Source organism: Mus caroli, unplaced genomic scaffold, assembly GCF_978045245.1.
Source record: "Mus caroli unplaced genomic scaffold, Mus_caroli_1 scaffold_15, whole genome shotgun sequence".
NCBI classification, from domain to species: domain Eukaryota; kingdom Metazoa; phylum Chordata; class Mammalia; order Rodentia; family Muridae; genus Mus; species Mus caroli.
The window spans coordinates 21942058-21960176 of NW_028227270.1; the positions used below are offsets into that span (position 1 = coordinate 21942058).

The window sequence follows — 18119 nt, forward strand, 5'->3', positions numbered from 1 at the left end:
CATACTACACTGTGGAAAGCTGTCCCCGTGTGACTACTGTCTCTACAGCCCAGCCCAGCCTATAGTCTTCATTGCTTCCTTCTTTGAAAGTGGGTTTGAAATGTTCTTACCCGTGATATTGATAAAGAACTAACAGGCAATTTTCTTTCATACGCTTTGTCCATTAAGGATGCAAGATCAGCTGTGAAGACAAAAGAGAAAGAACCCTATTAAATATACAAATTTTTCCAGGAAAAATCTAACAGCTCTGACTCCTGCCAGATGGCCGAGAACGTCACAAAGTCAGCGTCTAAACAGGTGCTCACTCTTGCTCTTTTTAGAAATTGAGGACAACTATTGAGTCCTCATTGAGACACTGACATAGTCAGTTTTAAATAATTTGTTGAACTAGAGAATACAAGCACTCGGGAGTCCGAGGCCAGCCTGGTCTACAGAGTGAGTTCCAGGACAGCCAGGGCTACACAGAGAAACCCTGTCTCGAAAAACCAAAAATAAATAAATAAATAAATAAATAAATAAATTTAACTCTTAAAAATGGATCGATGAGGTGCCTCTTCAAGGAAACACAAAGCATGAGGTTTGTCAGTCTGTAGGTGAGAGACAGGCCAGGGAGCTGTCACGAGCTCTTATTCCCTAGCAGTGTACAACAGTTGCATATGGTAGCCATTCCAACGGCTTTAGAATGGTCATCTAGAATGGTTATATATTTTCATGTATTTGCTCACAAAAAAGCCCCTGCCTCTCCTTCCTGATGAGCCCCCACCACCCAGGTGTTGGCTCCTCTCAACAGACTGGTCATCCTGAGGAAACCAGGAATGGGTGACATCACACTCAGCTCAGACCCTAAAATCACCTTGATCCCAGGCAACATACACTCCAAATGGTTTTTGTGTTTATTTATTTATTTTATGTATATGAGTACACTGTAGCTGTACTTCATGTGGTTGCTGGGTATTGAATTTAGGACCTCTGCTAGCTCCAGTCAACTCTGCTCTCTGGCCCAGAGATTTATTTATTATTATAAATAAGTACACTGTAGTTGTCTCAGACACACCAGAAGGGGGCATCAGATCTCATTGTGGGTGGTTGTGAGCCACATATGGTTGCTGGGATTTGAACTCAGGACCTTTGGAAGAGCAGACAGTGCTCTTACCTGCTGAGCCATCTTGCCAGCCCTCCAAATGGTTTATGTCACATCCTGTCACTGTTTCTCACGTTTACAGTACTTTCTAGCTTCCTGCACTCTCAGCTCATGGTTCTATCCCATTTTGGTGGAAAGATAATCAAGAGAACATTATCCTTGTATCAAATCTACCAGGCCAGTGCTAACTCTGTTCTCATTTGATCTCTATCTAGAGAGATCCTTAAGGAAATATTTATCCGCTCATCCCACCCTACCATTTCTCAGGCTCTGTGAGGATTGTCTTTTCTTTCTCTTGATGTTGGAATGTCCAACTCTCAGTGGTAGAGTATACTATGGCTTCATGCCTAGGTTCAGGTGCTACATGATGGCAGTCTCTCCCACAGCTTTAATCTCACAGTTGGTTCTGTGTGTGGACATCTACCCCAATTCTGGCTTTTATTTCCAGACCAGCCTTTCCAGTTGTATAGGAATATCTCCATTTGTGTGTTCAACAGGCCTTTCAATTGCATGTCCTCTAATTTCTTCAACTGTCCACTCTAAATATGTGTTCCCTATCTCAGTAAAAAGAGATGGCTGGCTGGCTGGAAAAGCAGGAGTTAGCCTTGATCCCACCGGTTTTCATACTAAGTATGAAACAGTGTAGGTCAGCAACACCTACACTTATTTCATCAACTGCATTGCTAGGCTTCTAATCTCTTACTTCCTGACCACACTTTAATGACCATTAAAGGGTCTAAGGGATAACTCAGTTGGTAAAATGTTTGCCAAGCAAGCATGAAGTTTGATCATCAGCACGAATTTAAAAAGCCAGCTATGGTGGCATGAGCTTATGATTCCACTACTGAGCAGGCCACTGGGGCTATCTGACCAGCCAGCCAGCTACTGTGCTGAGCACCAGACCAGTGAGCAACCTTGTCTCAAAAAACAATCCTCCCACCTACACCTACACACACACAGGTGTGCACAAGCCAGCATCATGCACACAAACATACATGTCATCACCTCACACACACACACACACACATGCACAGGTGTGCACATGCAGCCAGCAGCATGCACACAAACATATATGTCATCACCTCACACACACACATGCACAGATGTGCACAAGCCAGCATCATGCACACAAACATACATGTCATCACCTCACACACACACACACACACACACACACACACACACACATGCACAGGTGTGCACATGCAGCCAGCATCACCCATGCAAACACACATTATCACCTCACACACACATGCACAGGTGTGCACATGCAGCCAGCATCATCCATGCAAACACACAGTCATCACCTTGCCCTTACAACTGATGTTCTGTCAAGTAAGCAGGTTGGGGAGGCTTTTAAAGATAGTTCAGGTCCTGTTATTCTCTTTCTGAACCAAGATATTTTCTACTAACTACAAATACCCATATAAGATGGCCCTCATGCCCTTACAGTAAAAGTGTCAGGGAAGAACTGAATTCACCGACCTACACTCAGTTTATAGGACAGCTCTGTGAAAAGCATCCAGGAACTATCTAAAGGCAGGAGTCAAAGGAAGAGAGGATAAGGAATACACGGGCACACTTCTCAGGCTCTCTCGCGGTGACACGAATAGCAAGCTTGAGGCACTGCGACACACTCTGGTCACTGGTCACTTCTTACTGTGCATTTAGCTATTCTCTCTTCCTGCCTCAGGGAAATGGTCCCTAGGACTTATAGCAACTGGGGAAAAACAACTTGGTAAAATTCCTAAAACCTAACCTGATGTAAATAGCCTTTTTAACGACTATTTTAAAAGTATTGAAACAGGTGATTACAGCATCTGTAACACCTACAAACAGATTCTTAAACCCCTTCCTATCAGGGATCAATAAGACTGTCAAGTGCACCTGCTCATAACTAGACACTCGTGCCACCAAGTCTATAATTCTGACTACTTTTATGTTAATGATTAATACGAAGAATTACCTCCCTTTATTCAAATTTATACTGTATTTTTAAAAAGCCAGGAACAGGAGCTACTGGCCTAATTAAAATGGCCTGCAAGGTCCTCTCCCTTGTCCTTTTCACGCATATGCACAGCGTGTCACCCATCACAGGACTGAGGCCACTCGCCGACCACCTTCAAGCATGGTAACCGGATTCCATCTGAGGACTTCACACCAAGGTGCACGTCTTCAGTGAAGTGGAATTGGTCAGGGCTTCCAAAAAGGCAACAGCTGCAGGGCCTCCATCTGAGGGGTAGCATTTACATACTGCACGGGGTTTGCTGCAAGTACTCTACGTGACCAATCACCATGCATCCCAGAGCTGCTGTGATGAATGAGGCAGAAAGCAGGGAAGGGCAGGAGGGCCGGGAAAGCAGGACAGCTGCAGCATATGGAGGGCCAGCACCACAGGCTCCTGGATGGTGGCCTCCACAGCCAAAGTCACACTCCATGCTTTACTGAGGAGCCAACAGATGCCCAAGTTCTGTTCAATGGGCTGTGCCAAGGAGGTTGCTTCGCTGGGTTCTCAGCTCCCCAGGAACACTCACTGAAGCTGATGGCTGCAGAGCAAAGAGTTGGGGAAAATGGATCTGAAATACAAACTCTTCATTTAGCAGAATTTTCAACTACACAACGTGGAAATATGCTTAGAAGATAAAACACAGGATAGTATTAAAACGTTCTTGTTTGACAACAGCAACAGCACTGAGGATCTAAGGACAAAAGAGGATTTACTGAGGATTTTACCAGGAGAGTGAACTCCCAGGGGTTTAAGACTGAATTTCCAGGCCTGCCATCCAGCGTAAGGATAATGTAAAATAGATCTGCAGTAGCCAGGGCGTCCGACTCTGTTAGCACCAGATCCAGCAGCTGATGGTGCAGCCGGTCAGCAACAATATGAGCTGTGTAAGAACTACCATGCAGAGGAGGCAGCATGTGAATGTGGTGTCTAAGCCCAGGGTGATACTAAGAAATTCTATTTCTGGAATAAGATGAACTGCATTGCTTTAACAACTCTTTTCACCAGAAAAATAAAATTGAGCTTTGAAACAGGTAAACCTAACTGCCGGGGCCACAGAAAACTCACTTGGAGGACTTGAGGAATAAACTGTACTGTTGGTCACCCCAGGGGATCAGCGGGATGCTGTGGACCTTTGGTTTTAGTAACTGGTGGCATCAGAGAAAACTCAAGTCTCTGGTTAGGAGGCTCTCTCGTGTACAGTCATGTTGGAGCTGCATGCAGACTGGAACAAGGATCGCTCTTCTCCCAGGATGCGACACAAGTGAGCTCTGGTGCCTGAGAAGCCGACATATGCCTTCTTGTTAATCCCCAAGTGTGCCAGGATTTTATTTAAAGAGGTGTTCTTTCACACAAAACCTAGAACCGGCAAACTAATCTAAACAACGAGAAGTGCAGCAATCATATCCTGGGTGCCTGGGTGTGGAGCAGAAAGGAATAAGCGTATTAAAGGACTAGAGACAACTGCCTTTGGAGGTGACAGGACTATGATGTATACGGTCATGTGTAGCCCCACAGTTGTCAAAACTTATTAAACTGTATGCTTTAGGTATGGCTTATTTTTATGTAAATGCTGCAACAAAGTTCAAAGGAAAGGGAAGACAGGACAAAACAGGAAATAAAGACAGGCATAGAGCTGCAGGTCTACATTCCTAGCACCCGGGAACCTGAAGCAAGGAGAACACAAGTTTGACACTAGCCTATGTTGCAGGTCATGAGCCTGTCTCAAAAAGCAAGCAAGCAATAAGTTAAAAAAGAAGGTTAGATGTGAGAACTAGTGACCTGAATATCAGGCTGAAGTTAAACTACCCAGAATGCAACAAAGAAATGTGAGAAGGACGACACTAAGAGACATGGAGAATAGAATGATTTCTGAAAGAAACTTCATTTGCAAAAAAGTAGACCAAGAGAATGAGGTGAGCTGACAGGTAATGGGAAACCAGCGCACACGCACTTGCATGTGCACACACACACACACACACTCACACAGGGCCTGTGAATGTGTGTGGAGACCACAGTTCAGCCCTGGTTTCGTTCAGTTCCTCAGTCACTGTGCCAACTACAGTGATCTGGCTCTCAGTGACACCCAGGGGTCTGTGTGTTTCCACCTCCCCAGTGTTGGCACTCCAGGTATGCACCATCACCTGGCTTTAAACAAACAAACAAAAAAAAAAAGATGTATTTTATTTTCTGTGTCACGTTTTACCTGCATGGAACCTCCAGGTGAGTGCTAGGAACCAAACCCACCAGCAAGAGCAGCCAGGGCTCCTAAGCAGAGTCACCTCTCCAGCCCCACTGTCTGCCCCCACCCTCCCCAATCCTGCTTCCTCATTGGGTGCTGGGGATCAACCTCTCTTTCCAGCCCTGCCCTGTCCCCGCCCACTCCGCCATCTGGCCTCATTAGGTGCTGGGTATCAACTCAGGTCCTTGAGTTTTCTCTGCAAGTGCTTTACCAAACGAGCAGTCTCCTGAGAGCTTTTCAGAATTAATAATAAAAGACTGTCTTCTAAACATATGTCCAACAAACAAAGTTGGATTCTGTGTCACAGAGAAACTGGAGAATGGGATCATCTTAAAAACAGCTAGGAGGAAAATCAGGGGCTACTTACAAAGGCAAACAAGAACCAGAGCCATCTAAACAACCAGGACCTTAACTGTCCCAGCAGGAGGGCTTTTGTTTGCTTTGAGCAGTAGCACTGGAAGGCAGATACAGACTTAGATGAGCAAATGACGGGGCTGGAGAGATGGCTCATTGGTTAAGAGCACTGGCTGCTCTTTCAACCGTCCTGAGTTCAATTCCCAGCAACCACATGGTGGCTCACAACCATCTGTAAAGGGAACTGATGTCCTCTTCTGGTGTGTCTGAAGATTGCTACAGTGTACTCATATACATAAAATAAATCTTTAAAAAAAAAAAGAAAAGAAAAGAACATTAGCAGGCAGGCCTTTACACTTAGAAAGTGAACACAGCAGAGACATTTGAAACAAGTAACACAAACTGTATTTATTACAGCTGATGTTCAGAACTGACTTGAGATGTAGAACTGAGAGTAGATAAAGGGGCTGAGATAGCAGCTTAAATCCGGTGTTTTGAAGGATGAAACTTTAGTATTGGACAACAGCACAGTATATCACTTATCCTTTGTGTGCCTGTGTGTGTACTATTCTAAAGGATAAAGTGGTGAGCATTGGAATTTGCTCTAATTACCTTAGAGGATGTAGGATGATAATCTTAAAAAATGGAAACCAAGGCTATAACTTTCAGACCAGCGGCATGGGGGAAATGTAGCTGAATGAGGGAAGGGGAGTGGGAGTCTCGCCTGCCTGCGTGTCAATGAGCAGCTTTCTTCTATCACATGCTTCACCACAGTTCCAGAAACACACTTTCCCTGTCAAATAAGATGGATGCTCTGGGCCCTACAGCAGGATGGAGCTGGGACTCAAAAACTCACTCACCGGGCAGAGGATTTAGATAAACTCAAGGCTGTCTCAGCAGGAAGTGTGCACCCACCATAGGCACATGCTGCTCAGGAAAGGCTCTCACCATACCTGAAGGAATGAAGCTCCCAAGGAGCAGCTTAGAGTCCTCCAGCCTGCAGTCCACACCTCCTGTTCCCCAAGTCTGCAGTCCACACCTCCTGCGTCCCCAAGCAGCACTCTTGCCTCCAGCCTGCAATCCATACCTCCTGCTCCCCCAGCCTGCAGTCCACACCTCCTGTTCCTGCTCTGTGGAAAATGACGGCTCAGCTAGGCCAGCATAAAACTCACACTGCAGCACTCCACTTTGAACGAAGGCTGGAAATGCCCATTTGCCTTCTGGATGGACTCTGCAGTGTTCTCCCACCCCAGGGCCTGGAGAGACCAGTTAGATAGAGATGGCTGCATTATAAATTCTCCTCTGTGTTTGCCCACAGGCAGGAGGCTGAGACGGATGAAGGGAGGGAATCCAGGCCTTGAGCTCTCTACCCCAAATCTGCTGTTTTCTGAACTGTGACCTTGAGTTTGCTCCCGCACCCTTCTCCTCCACTCCGCTCCATGCTGTTACGTAGCATCTCTCTAAGCCATAAAGTAACAAGCAGCAAAATCAAGTACCCAGAAACCATTCATTGGCTCTCTCATCAGGGACTAAATCTGCAGTAACTATGGAAAAGGACAGCAGTCGGCCCATGAAAGGAATGACATACTGACCTTCCTAGATCTGTAGGAAAAACTATGAGATCTGGGCTGTATTGTCTCCAGAGTTGGGGTGTGTGGACCTCCTAACAATACTGACTCTTCCAACCCATGGCAAACAAAAATAACCCATGGCAACAACATTAACAACAGCAAAAAACAAGGGATAAGACTAACCACAAACTAAATGACCAAAAATAAGTCCAGCTAGACCATCTACCATGGTAAAAACCATATTAATAACAACAAGCAAAACAAGCCCTGAGCCGGGTGTGGTGGCGCACGCCTTTAATTCCAGTGCTTGGGAGGCAGAGGCAGGCAGATTTATGAGTTTGAGGCCAGCCTGGTCTACAGAGTGAGTTCCAGGACAGCCAGGGCTACACAGAGAAACCCTGTCTCGAAAAACAAAAAAAAAACAAAAACAAAAACGAAACAATCATCAAATTATTTTTTACAGCTAGGACAGATGGAAAACCAGACACATCCAGTACCAGCAGAAAGACGAAACCTGCAAATCAAGAGTGTGAGGTGCTCTACAAAAGGTGTCTGCTCAAGTGTGACATGTGAGTGTGACATGCAAGTCCTCTGTAAGTGAAGAAAACATGTTTAAGACATGACAAAATGTGAACACGCAATGTTTAAGGATGGCATTATAGCTTACTTTAAAAATTGCCATCTTTTGGAGGTCCATATCAAAATTGCTATAAAATGATTGGATGATAGACTGACTTAAAAAGCAGTCTGATGGAGGGGTCTAGGCTATAGATGAAATCGAACTGAAAACTGTTGAATCTGCTTTACCCCCATGTTTCTACCAAAAAAATTTTTTATTAAAGAGTCAAAAGAAAGTACAACTGTATTTGTGTGATTCCGTTGGGTCCTTGTTCGATTAGAGCATTAAAAATATGAGCATTCGATTTAGAGCATTAAAAATATGTGTATAAGAAATACCAGAAACTGGGCAGGCGTGGTGGTGCACACACTCAATCCCAGCCCTTGGGAGGCAGAGGTAGGTGGATCTCTGAGCTCAAGGCCCTCCTGACTAGCAATGGTTACAAGGTGTGACCTGGTCTCAAAAAACAAAAATGGCAGAAGCTGGTTAGTTCATATATTTATGCGACTACTTCATATATAACAATGGCTTTAAAAACATCTTATCTTTTTGAAATATACAACAGAGAGAGAGAGAGAGAGAGAGCGCACACGATTCCCCGGGACTGCTTCAAAACAGTCCAAAGGATTAGGAAGCGGAGCAGACATAAGCTGATAACAGCTGAAAGCAGATGGCGGGAGCTGGGGTTCTTTACAGCAGTCTCTACTTTCCTGCTTTACACTTTCTGGTGTAAAGTGCTAAAGTGCTTTTATAAAGCAGCCTCTGGTGTTACAAATCAGAATTTCGGCTGTCTGAAGAAAGCTAGGCACATCCCGGCCTCCAACGCGTTTAGAATGCTCCAGCTCCTATGCAGGTGTGCTAACTTTCTGGTAACTCACTACATATGATCTGTGCATCTTTTTGAATGCACAAAGCAATGCAACAAGTAGCTTTCAAGAAAATAGAGGGGTAGCATTTTAATGTTCAAGGACCCTAGGCACCCTTGAAACAGCCTTCCCCAGGGACGGCAGGCGGAGCCAAGGACGCCACACCCGCAGCGGCGCCAATGGGGACCACAGGAGCAAATGCCTCATATCGGCCCTCCTCCTTCCTCCAATCAGCGAACCCGACCCAAGCACCTCACGGCCCTCCCAGCGCGATGTCCAATCACGACGCTCCACATGAGCGCACATTTCCCGATAGGCCCGCGCCCCAGCGCAGATGGAAGGGCGTTTCTCGCAAGGGCCACACTGCCATCTACTGCCCGACCCGCGGAAATGCAGCCACAGGAACACCTGGAGCAGTCAGCAGTCTCCACGCTCAGAATCAGAGCTCAACCCTCGCCAACGCAGTCATGCTATACACAAAAATGTGCATCTATGAACCAGAGGCGGTAGCAGTTACTTCCTGTTACACAATGGGAAAGTTCCAGGCAGTCTGAATTCCAAACCACATCAAACATACACAGGGACATGCACAGGGGACCCAGGGACTCATTCACTCTGCATATTTCTAGGATGAATGTTTAGGAACTAGGGCAGACATCACCCATCCCTGATTTATAGCTATAGACACGGACAGCCACAGCGACAGTGGTAGCATTGGGACACACACCCAGATGCAGAATTCACATCGTGCTACTCAGGGAAGGCACGAGACGAGATACAGAGTAGGAAACCAGTTCTCACTGGAGGCAGAGGGGCAGCAATGACTGGACGTGTTCAGTAAGTGGTAATTTACTCAAGCACTGGTCTTAACAGAGAAGAGACCATAGACTCCCCGTGATATTTACCAGTCACAGATTATCATCATATTCTTTGGTGTCTTAGGGTTTCTATCCCTGCACAAACATCATGACCAAGAAGCAAGTTGGGGAGGAAAGGGTTTATTCAGCTTACACTTCCATACTGTTGTTCATCACCAAGGAAGTCAGGACTGGAACTCAAGCAGGTCAGAAAGCAGGAGCTGATGCAGAGGCCATGGAGGGATGTTCTTTACTGGCTTGCTTCCCCTGGCTTGCTCAACCTGCTCTCTTATAGATCCAAGACTACCAGCCCAGAGATGGTCCCACCCACAAAGGGGCCTTTCCCCCTTGATCACTAATTGGAATGCCTTACAGTTGGATCTCATGGAGGCATTTTCTCAACTGAAGCTCCTTTCTCTGTGATAACTGCAGCTGTGTCAAGTTGACACAAAACTAGCCAGTACATTTGACAAACAATGTGTTTATTCCTGTAACCAGGGCAAAGACCTCTAGACTTGTGTCCATGTAAATGATCTAACTATACCTCCACACCTAGGAAAATGTTTAACAATAAACTTTCCCAGAATGCATCCTTCCTTTATGTATATGTTCACAGCACTGTGGGTAATTCACGTATGGCACATGAGAACAATCTTTGCTATATTACTACTGGATTGTCCTAGCACATGGCTTCTAAGGGAAGAATAACAGAATTTGAAGGGCATCTTAATGTATGTGTAGATTATCTGTGACTCTCACCTATGACTGGATAACTGGCATTTTTAGATAGAAGGCAGAGAAGTTGTATCACATGCAATGCTGTGACTCTGACAAAACCCCGCCTCTGTGTCACATGCAATGCTGTGACTCCTGACAGAACCCTACCTCTGTGGAACCAAGCTCTAACCACGGGATGGAGAGCACAGCAAGGCCAGAGAAAGCTCCATGCAGATGAAGGGGGCTCGGAGGTGCTGGGTAAGAGTCAAGAGTATCTAACACCCAGCTCCTGTTTCTACTCCCACTCAGTGACCACTAAAAGGAACAAGAGTTCCCAAGGAAGGGCTGAGTCCAGGCTAGGGAGCTACTAAGCCTAGAACACACTGTTAAGTGAGAAAGCAAGCAAATGGTGAGAAAGAAAACATGGAAAATAACTGGAAGCATTTATATTAGCCAGGCAGCATGGGATGCTGGACTCCAAATAATGACAGCAATGAGCCAGTGGGGAAAAAAATCCCACCAATCAACAAATGTCAACATAATGTATGACCACAGATAAAAGGAAACGAGGTCTGCTGCCTAAGGGGAATGTTGGTGCCAACTAGCAAGTATGAAGGGGTGGTGGAGGTGGAGAATCGCCGCTCTGCAATCTTTACAGCACAGACTGCCTCGGGCCAGAAGCACAGATGGAAAAAAAAATCTAAGGGGAAACTTGAGAAGCAGCAGGAAATCGTGGCTATGTTAAAGGTCTCCCTACCGGTCAAGAAAACCGGCCAGTGCTGCAGCTGAGAACTCAAATGCATGTGACTGGGAGATCAGAGCTGACATGCATAGTGGAACATATACATAAAGGAAAGATGTATTCTGGGAAAGTTTATTGTTAAACATTTTCCTAGGTGTGGAGGTATAGTTAGATCATTTACATGGACACAAGTCTAGAGACACCAGCTGTGTCCACATCAGATACCCAGGCAGGGTCATGTCATCACAGAGCAGTCTGCATGGGGAGGCAAAACTGGAATCAAATCATAAAGTGTGATGGTTTGTATATGCCTAGGCAAAGGGAGTGGCACTATTAGAAAGTGTGTCCCTGTTGGAGTAGGTGTATCACTGTGGGTATGGGCTTTAATACTCTAGTTCTAGCTACCTGGACGGAAGTCTTTCACTAGCAGCCTTCAGATAAAGATGTAGAAGTCTCAGCTCCTCTTGCACCATGCCTGCCTGGATGCAGCCATGCTCCTTCCTGCCTTGATGATAATGGACTGAACCTCTGAACCTGTAAGCCAGCTCCAATTAAATGTCCTTATAAGACTTGCCTTGGACATGGTGTCTGTTCATAGCACTAAAACTCTAACTAAGACATAAACAAAGGTAAGAAAGTCATAAGAAATAAAAAAAGATAAGGCATACTTTCAAAATAAGAAGACTTGATTTAAAGGCAACATGATCCTGGAATCATCCTGTATTAGGGGAGGAAAAAAATTTGATAAGGGACATTTTGAAGTCAAGTAACAAAAAGCATATGAAGAAAAGTATTAACGAATAAACTCAATAAATGTGCTATGGTAGATGACATGCATGCACACTGATGAATTTAAGACAGTTAATAATAGCATGTGTGTTCTCCTCTTGTTCTCTTGTTCTCTCCTCTTGCTCTCTTCCCTTTTCTCCCTCCACATGTTCCTCTGTCTGTCTCTCTGTCTCTCTCTCTCAACTCCCCACGCCCCACATAAACTATTCTATACTAAAAAAACCAAAAAACCAAAAAAAAAAAATCCAGCATATGCACACCTCTCTGATAGGGACATAATAGATTACACACACACACACACACACACACACACACACACACACACACCAGAATGAGAAAATGAAAACAAAAACTGAATATGGGCAAGGGCAGAGAAGTTGAAGATGACTCCCAGGGGCTAGGGTATGGGTCAGCGAGTGAGAACACCTGCTGCTCAGGCGTGAAAGCCTGAGCCTGAGTCCCAGCACCAAGATTAGAAGTCCGGAACGGTTGTGTGTAGGCCTCTCATGCCACTCCTGGGGGGTTGAGGTGGGAAGCTTGCGTGGGTTTGTAGGCGGTCAGCTCATCTCCAAGTTCAGTGAGAGACATTTTTACTACTTTAAAACCGGTTTCTAGTTAATGATACTAATTTCATTTTAACACACAAATACAAAGTACTTCTTGCATACTTAAAAATAAGCTGGATTTTTTTTTTCATTAATGCATTCTTTAATGAAAATTGACTGAAAACAGACCTTTGAGTTACTCAGACCTTTACCAAAATCTTGTTAAGTTTTAAAATAAAAATGTCACTCAGGTATGTCTGATTTCGCCAGTACAGTACATCTGTGCCCATGCCCATTGTCCTGTGGGCCAGTGGCTGTGCATGGAAAATGAAAGGGTGTAGTGACTTCCAAATCTTCAGTGACGCCTAAATACTTCACTACATTTCAGAATACTCCCATACACCACATTCCTTCAGCTTTGTCTCTTTTTTTATAACTATATAAATTTTAAAGTATTATGTTTAGGAAAGTATATTAGCTTTGAATTTAATCTGCAGACACTATAAAGGGTTGGATTTAAAGGCTGTGCTAACCCTTAAAAGCGAGAGTCAGACTAAGTTCCCTGTGGAGGGCTTCATCACACCCTTCAGAACCTGCCAGCTCTGCTTTGGCCGAGCCTGGCCACACACACACTCCAGAGCTGCTACACACACACACTGCAGAGTGCTGTACACACACACACTTCAGAGCTGCTGTACACACACACACATTCCAGAAATGCTATACACACATGCACTCCAGAGCTGCTGTACACACACACACTGCAGAGCTGCTGTACACACACACACTTCAGAGCTGCTGTACACACATGCACTCCAGAGCTGCTGTACACACACACACACTGCAGAGCTGCTATACACACATGCACTCCAGAGCTGCTGTACACACACACACACTGCAGAGCTGCTACACACACACAGTGCAGAGCTGCTGTACACACACACACACGTTCCAGAGCTGCTGTACACACATAGTGCAGAGCTGCTGTACACACACACACACACGTTCCAGAGCTGCTGTACACACACACACTTCAGAGCTGCTGTACACACACACACACGTTCCAGAGCTGCTATACACACATGCACTCCAGAGCTGCTGTACACACACACACTGCAGAGCTGCTGTACACACACACACATTCCAGAGCTGCTATACACACATGCACTCCAGAGCTGCTGAGCAGCTCTACAACTCACATTCTCAAAGGAGACCATGATCACTCTCAAGCATCCTAAAGGTAGCTAGCTGCAACTATCAGCTACGTCCTACTTTTCTAGAAGACTCCATCACAGAGGACGGCTTTGTTCTTATCAAACACAAGCACAGAGAAATTGTCAACAGTGGCACATGGGGGGTGTGGATATATTGGGTCAGCACAGGGATTCCTGTGCACAGCACTAGCGTCTCAACGTCCATCGCCCATCTATTCACTCTGCAGTGTCGGGACAGTGCTTACACATTTGGAAATGTGCTTGTGGGGGTCAGTGACTTACTTCTTTTAGGCCTTGGTAATTTATACAGGGAAGGCTGCTTGCTATCTGTGAACTATGAAACAAGGAACAAGGGAAACAAATGGTTTTCTGAACTTACTGCTGGGAAGACACTCAGTATCTTTCCATGGCTTCCACGAGATTGCAAATTTGCTTCCACACCTGTCACCTGGCAATGATACTGTAAACCAGAGACAAGCTGCATGGAAACTACAGTGCAGTGAACAAAAAGCAAGAAGGAACTGTTCACACAGCCTCAGCAGTGCAACCATCACGGCAGACAACACAGTTTCCAGAACGCAGGGCAGCAAAGATGACCCCCCCCCCGCCCCGCCCCAATGTGTGGGCATTACTCCTTTTAAATGCACTTCTGTGAGCAGCGCCACCATAGAGGTCTCTCATGACATGCATGCGTCATGTGAGCATATGACTCCAGGTATGTGGAGTGACCGCTAACAACGGTGTATGGCAGGACCTACCCAGATGGTATTGCTCCTTCTCTCTTGCTTCCCACTGGTGGCTGTCCACGTACGCTGCAGAAAGCAGGCATCTTCTACCTGAGGGAAAGACAATCAGCTCAGCAGGCATGTTTCACAGATCTTCTTCACTGAACACGACTTCTGCTGTATTTGCAACTACCAGCTTGTGCATTTTTAAAATCCAGCGTGATATTCTAACGACTGCTGCAGAGTTCACAGCAAACACGGAAACGCCTGAAAAGCTCTGCCCCAGTTTTACAGGTGGGCAAGCTGGTTCTTCTCAGCTTCTGATGTGAAAGCTGAAAGCCATTTGTACGATTAAGTTACAGCCCAGCTCTTCAGAGTCCTAAAGTCCTTCTTAGATCCCAAACAGCCTCTCAATCTATGCTAAGCTATTAACTGGATGAGTTACAGTTATCAATCCTGAAAATATTTCCATTTGACTTGGATTAGCATATTTATCAGTATTTTGCATAAAGCAAAGAGGTATTTGTTTGTTTGTTTGTTTGTAGACGGGGTTTCTCTATATAGCTTTGGCTGTCCTGGAACTCACTCTGTAGATCAGGCTGGCCTCGAACTCAGAAATCCGCCTGCCTCTGCCTTCCAAGTGCTGTGATTAAAGGCGTGTGCCACCACTGCCCGGCAAGCAAAGAGTTTATACCAAGAATTGATATATCACTGTAATGAAACACTTAGCAATTTAAAAATAAGAATCCTGGGCTGGAGAGATGGCTCAGTAGTTAAGAGCACTGACTGCTCTCCCGAAGGTTCTGAGTTCAATTCCCAGCAACCACATAGTGGCTCACAACCATCTGTAATGGAATCTGATGCCCTCTTCTGGTGTGTCTGAAAAGAGCTACAGTGTACTCATATACATAAATAAATAAACCTTTAAAAAAAAAAGAATCCTGAATACATTATGTTAAGTGAAAGATACCAGCCTCAAATTATGTCCCACTTAAATGAAGCATTAGACTAGGGGAATCTAAAGAAAGGAAGCAGGCCACATGTCACCTAGAACTGGGGACGGGGGCTGAGGGAGTAAGAGTGACTAGCAACAAGAGATATAGAGTGTGATAAAAACATCCTGAGTTGGTTGGAAAGATGCTTGCACAACGCTGAAAGTCACACAACTGTGTACTTTCAGTGAGTGAGTTGTACGGCATGTGAAGGGAAGGAACTCTAAAATAAAAGGCAGCTACCCAGGGATCATAACAGATCACACAAGGATTACAACCTGAGTTTTATGTCAGTGAAGAGTGACTGGGGATGACACCTAACTTTGATTTCTAGCCTCTACATACATGCATTCATAAAAGCACGATGCAAGCATGCATTCACTCACACACACACACTCATCTTTCTATGATGCTCTGTGCGTGTCATAAAGAGCAAAGGTTTCTCCATCACTGCACACAAACTGAGGTTCTGTCTAATAATGTCACAACCAAAGAATTTCTACAGCCAGGGGCAAAAGATGAAAGGAGATGGACACAAACAAAGTGGAAGATCTAGATCAGACAGACTCTCAAACTTTTTATGCATATGAATCTCATTAAAATGCAGATAGTCTCTCTGTAGGCCCAGAGTGCAGAGAAATTCTGCTTATCTGACAAGTAACCCAGTAACAACATTCAAAGTGCTCAAAACACATCTGAATGAGTAAGGGACAGTCTTCAGACTCAGAGGCTTAGGTCTGGGCCTCCCCAGTCCCTCTCTGCACATGCCACTCAAAATGTCTCCAAGCATTTTGTTTGTTTGTTTTGTTTTTAAATTAAGAAAATAATGTGATTGTGGAAATAGACAAGCTTTAGCAGCACAATTTAACTTTTAGCCCTTGTTGGTGCCAATAATAAATGCTATGAAGATTGGGCAGATCATACACCTCTGTATCTTTTTCATCATACACAAAATGAGGGATACCACCTATCAGCATGGTAGTTAAGGCTCACTAATGCCTGTCAACGAATTATGGTACCCAGTAAGCTTCCTTCCCCTGTCCTTTCCACATACCTGTTGTTGTTCTATCTCAGTTCGTTTTTCTTCTATCTTTTTGATCATTTGGGCTGTATTCTTTCATCCTATTTTAAGTAGACTATTTAGAAGTCTCAAAGTGTTACATATACTGGCTGATCTGTCATGAATTTATACAAGCTGAGTACTTGAATCAGGGTATTTATAAACATACCCAAACCTATCCCATGTACTTATATTGCCTTCCTATAGCCTCCATCTGTGGTCTAATGCAGTGTCCAAAAAACTTCTGTAGAAATAAAAATGTTACATTTTAAATTGTCCAAGACAAAAGCCACCAGTTACATAGATGTACTGACCACATAAAACCCCAACGGCCAAGAAGAAACTTAGTTTTTAATCTTATTTATCTTCAACTTAAACTTAAATAGCTACGAGTACTAGCAACTGCCAAGTTGGGATAGCTTCAGAGTAAACTGACACCAAACTGCCGAAGTAAAGGTTCCCTCAAGTTGCTCTGTGTAGTTTCCATTCCTTTGTTACAACAGTTGCCCCAGCCATTATAAGCGACCAACTTACTCTCCTGTATCTACTAGTGTGGGTCTTATGAGACTTCAAAGAATTTACTACCAATCACAATTAAATATGCCAAGTAGCTCTACAAAGCACTCTTAAGTGCCAAATATTGTTCGTATCAATTTGTCAAATGTGGGATATGAAGCGTTCTTGCCAGGTAGTTCAAACACTTTATCTTTAGAAAACTCTTGAGGCCAACTGTGGAGTTTTTAAATGGCTGTACACTTACAGGAGTGAGAGCAAGTGAGTACTGCTTCTCTTTTTGTGACTGGTGTTAAGGGAGTCTGACTGAAAACAAGCAGCATTGCAAACATCCAAGTGTGGTTAGTTCATTTTACTCCTGTAATCTGGCACATCTTCAAGGATTACGAGGTTGTAAGCACTACAAACTCGGGTTTTGCAAATACTTTAAAACGTATTTTTCACCATTAGGTACCCTAAAAAGGCTTTGAGTGATGTGTGATTCAACTCAAGACATCAAATCGCTCTGCTTGTTTACCTACTGGTGGAAAACAAAATAGAAATGTCAGTTGTGGCCAAGGTCACCAGGTAAAGTGAGGCTAGTGTTGAAAAATTCTTTCAGGAGATGAAGATCAAGGGTTCGGGTCATCAAGTACGAGGCAGTGAGGGAAAACTTTTGCCTGATGACCCTCCAAAGAAATCTCAGGGGAAGAAGAAAACTGTTCTAGCCCACGGAGTGAACATATTTGGGTTTTTCATGATCACCAAGAAGTCTACTAATTTAATACATTAAACTTGCAAGACCTACGCAGAACCTCATGCCACAGCCTTCCCCTACTTTTCAAAAGTTTGGAATGGCGGGTACTCGCCTTAAAGAAGAGGGATTGTTTTTCTTTTCTGGGTTACCAATACCCTAAACGGCTTCTCTAGCAACCGGATCCCAGAAGCACTTATGCTCTTCCTGGAAGCCCATCACCCCCTTCCTTCAATAAACAGCGTGCTGGGAGGCCTAAATGAAGCTGCGGCTCCAAGGCAGCAGCCACCAACCTGCGAGGCAAAGGCGAGACGCGGCTGGTCGCCGAGCCAGGAGCATCCCACACCGCACCATGGGAGCCGCCATCTTGGAGCGCACCAAGTGGAAGGCGGGCGCGGGGGACAGGCACAGAGCCCGCCTCCGCCGGAAGTGGT

The 18119-nt window shown here is 44.8% G+C and overlaps 1 protein-coding gene across 1 annotated transcript in view; it reads right to left on the reverse strand.

The window, feature by feature from the left end:
• Mrps27 (mitochondrial ribosomal protein S27) overlaps positions 1-18079 on the reverse strand; it is a 72393-nt gene extending 54314 nt beyond the window's left edge. The window contains exons 1-3 of the mRNA XM_021180173.2: positions 17979-18079; positions 14421-14498; positions 111-181 (exon numbers count right to left, since the gene is read on the reverse strand). Coding sequence (XP_021035832.1) covers positions 111-181; positions 14421-14498; positions 17979-18051 — 222 coding nt within the window. The 5' untranslated portion in view covers positions 18052-18079. The remainder of the gene's footprint in view (positions 1-110; positions 182-14420; positions 14499-17978) is intronic.
• Between the last annotated feature and the right edge of the window lie 40 nt (positions 18080-18119).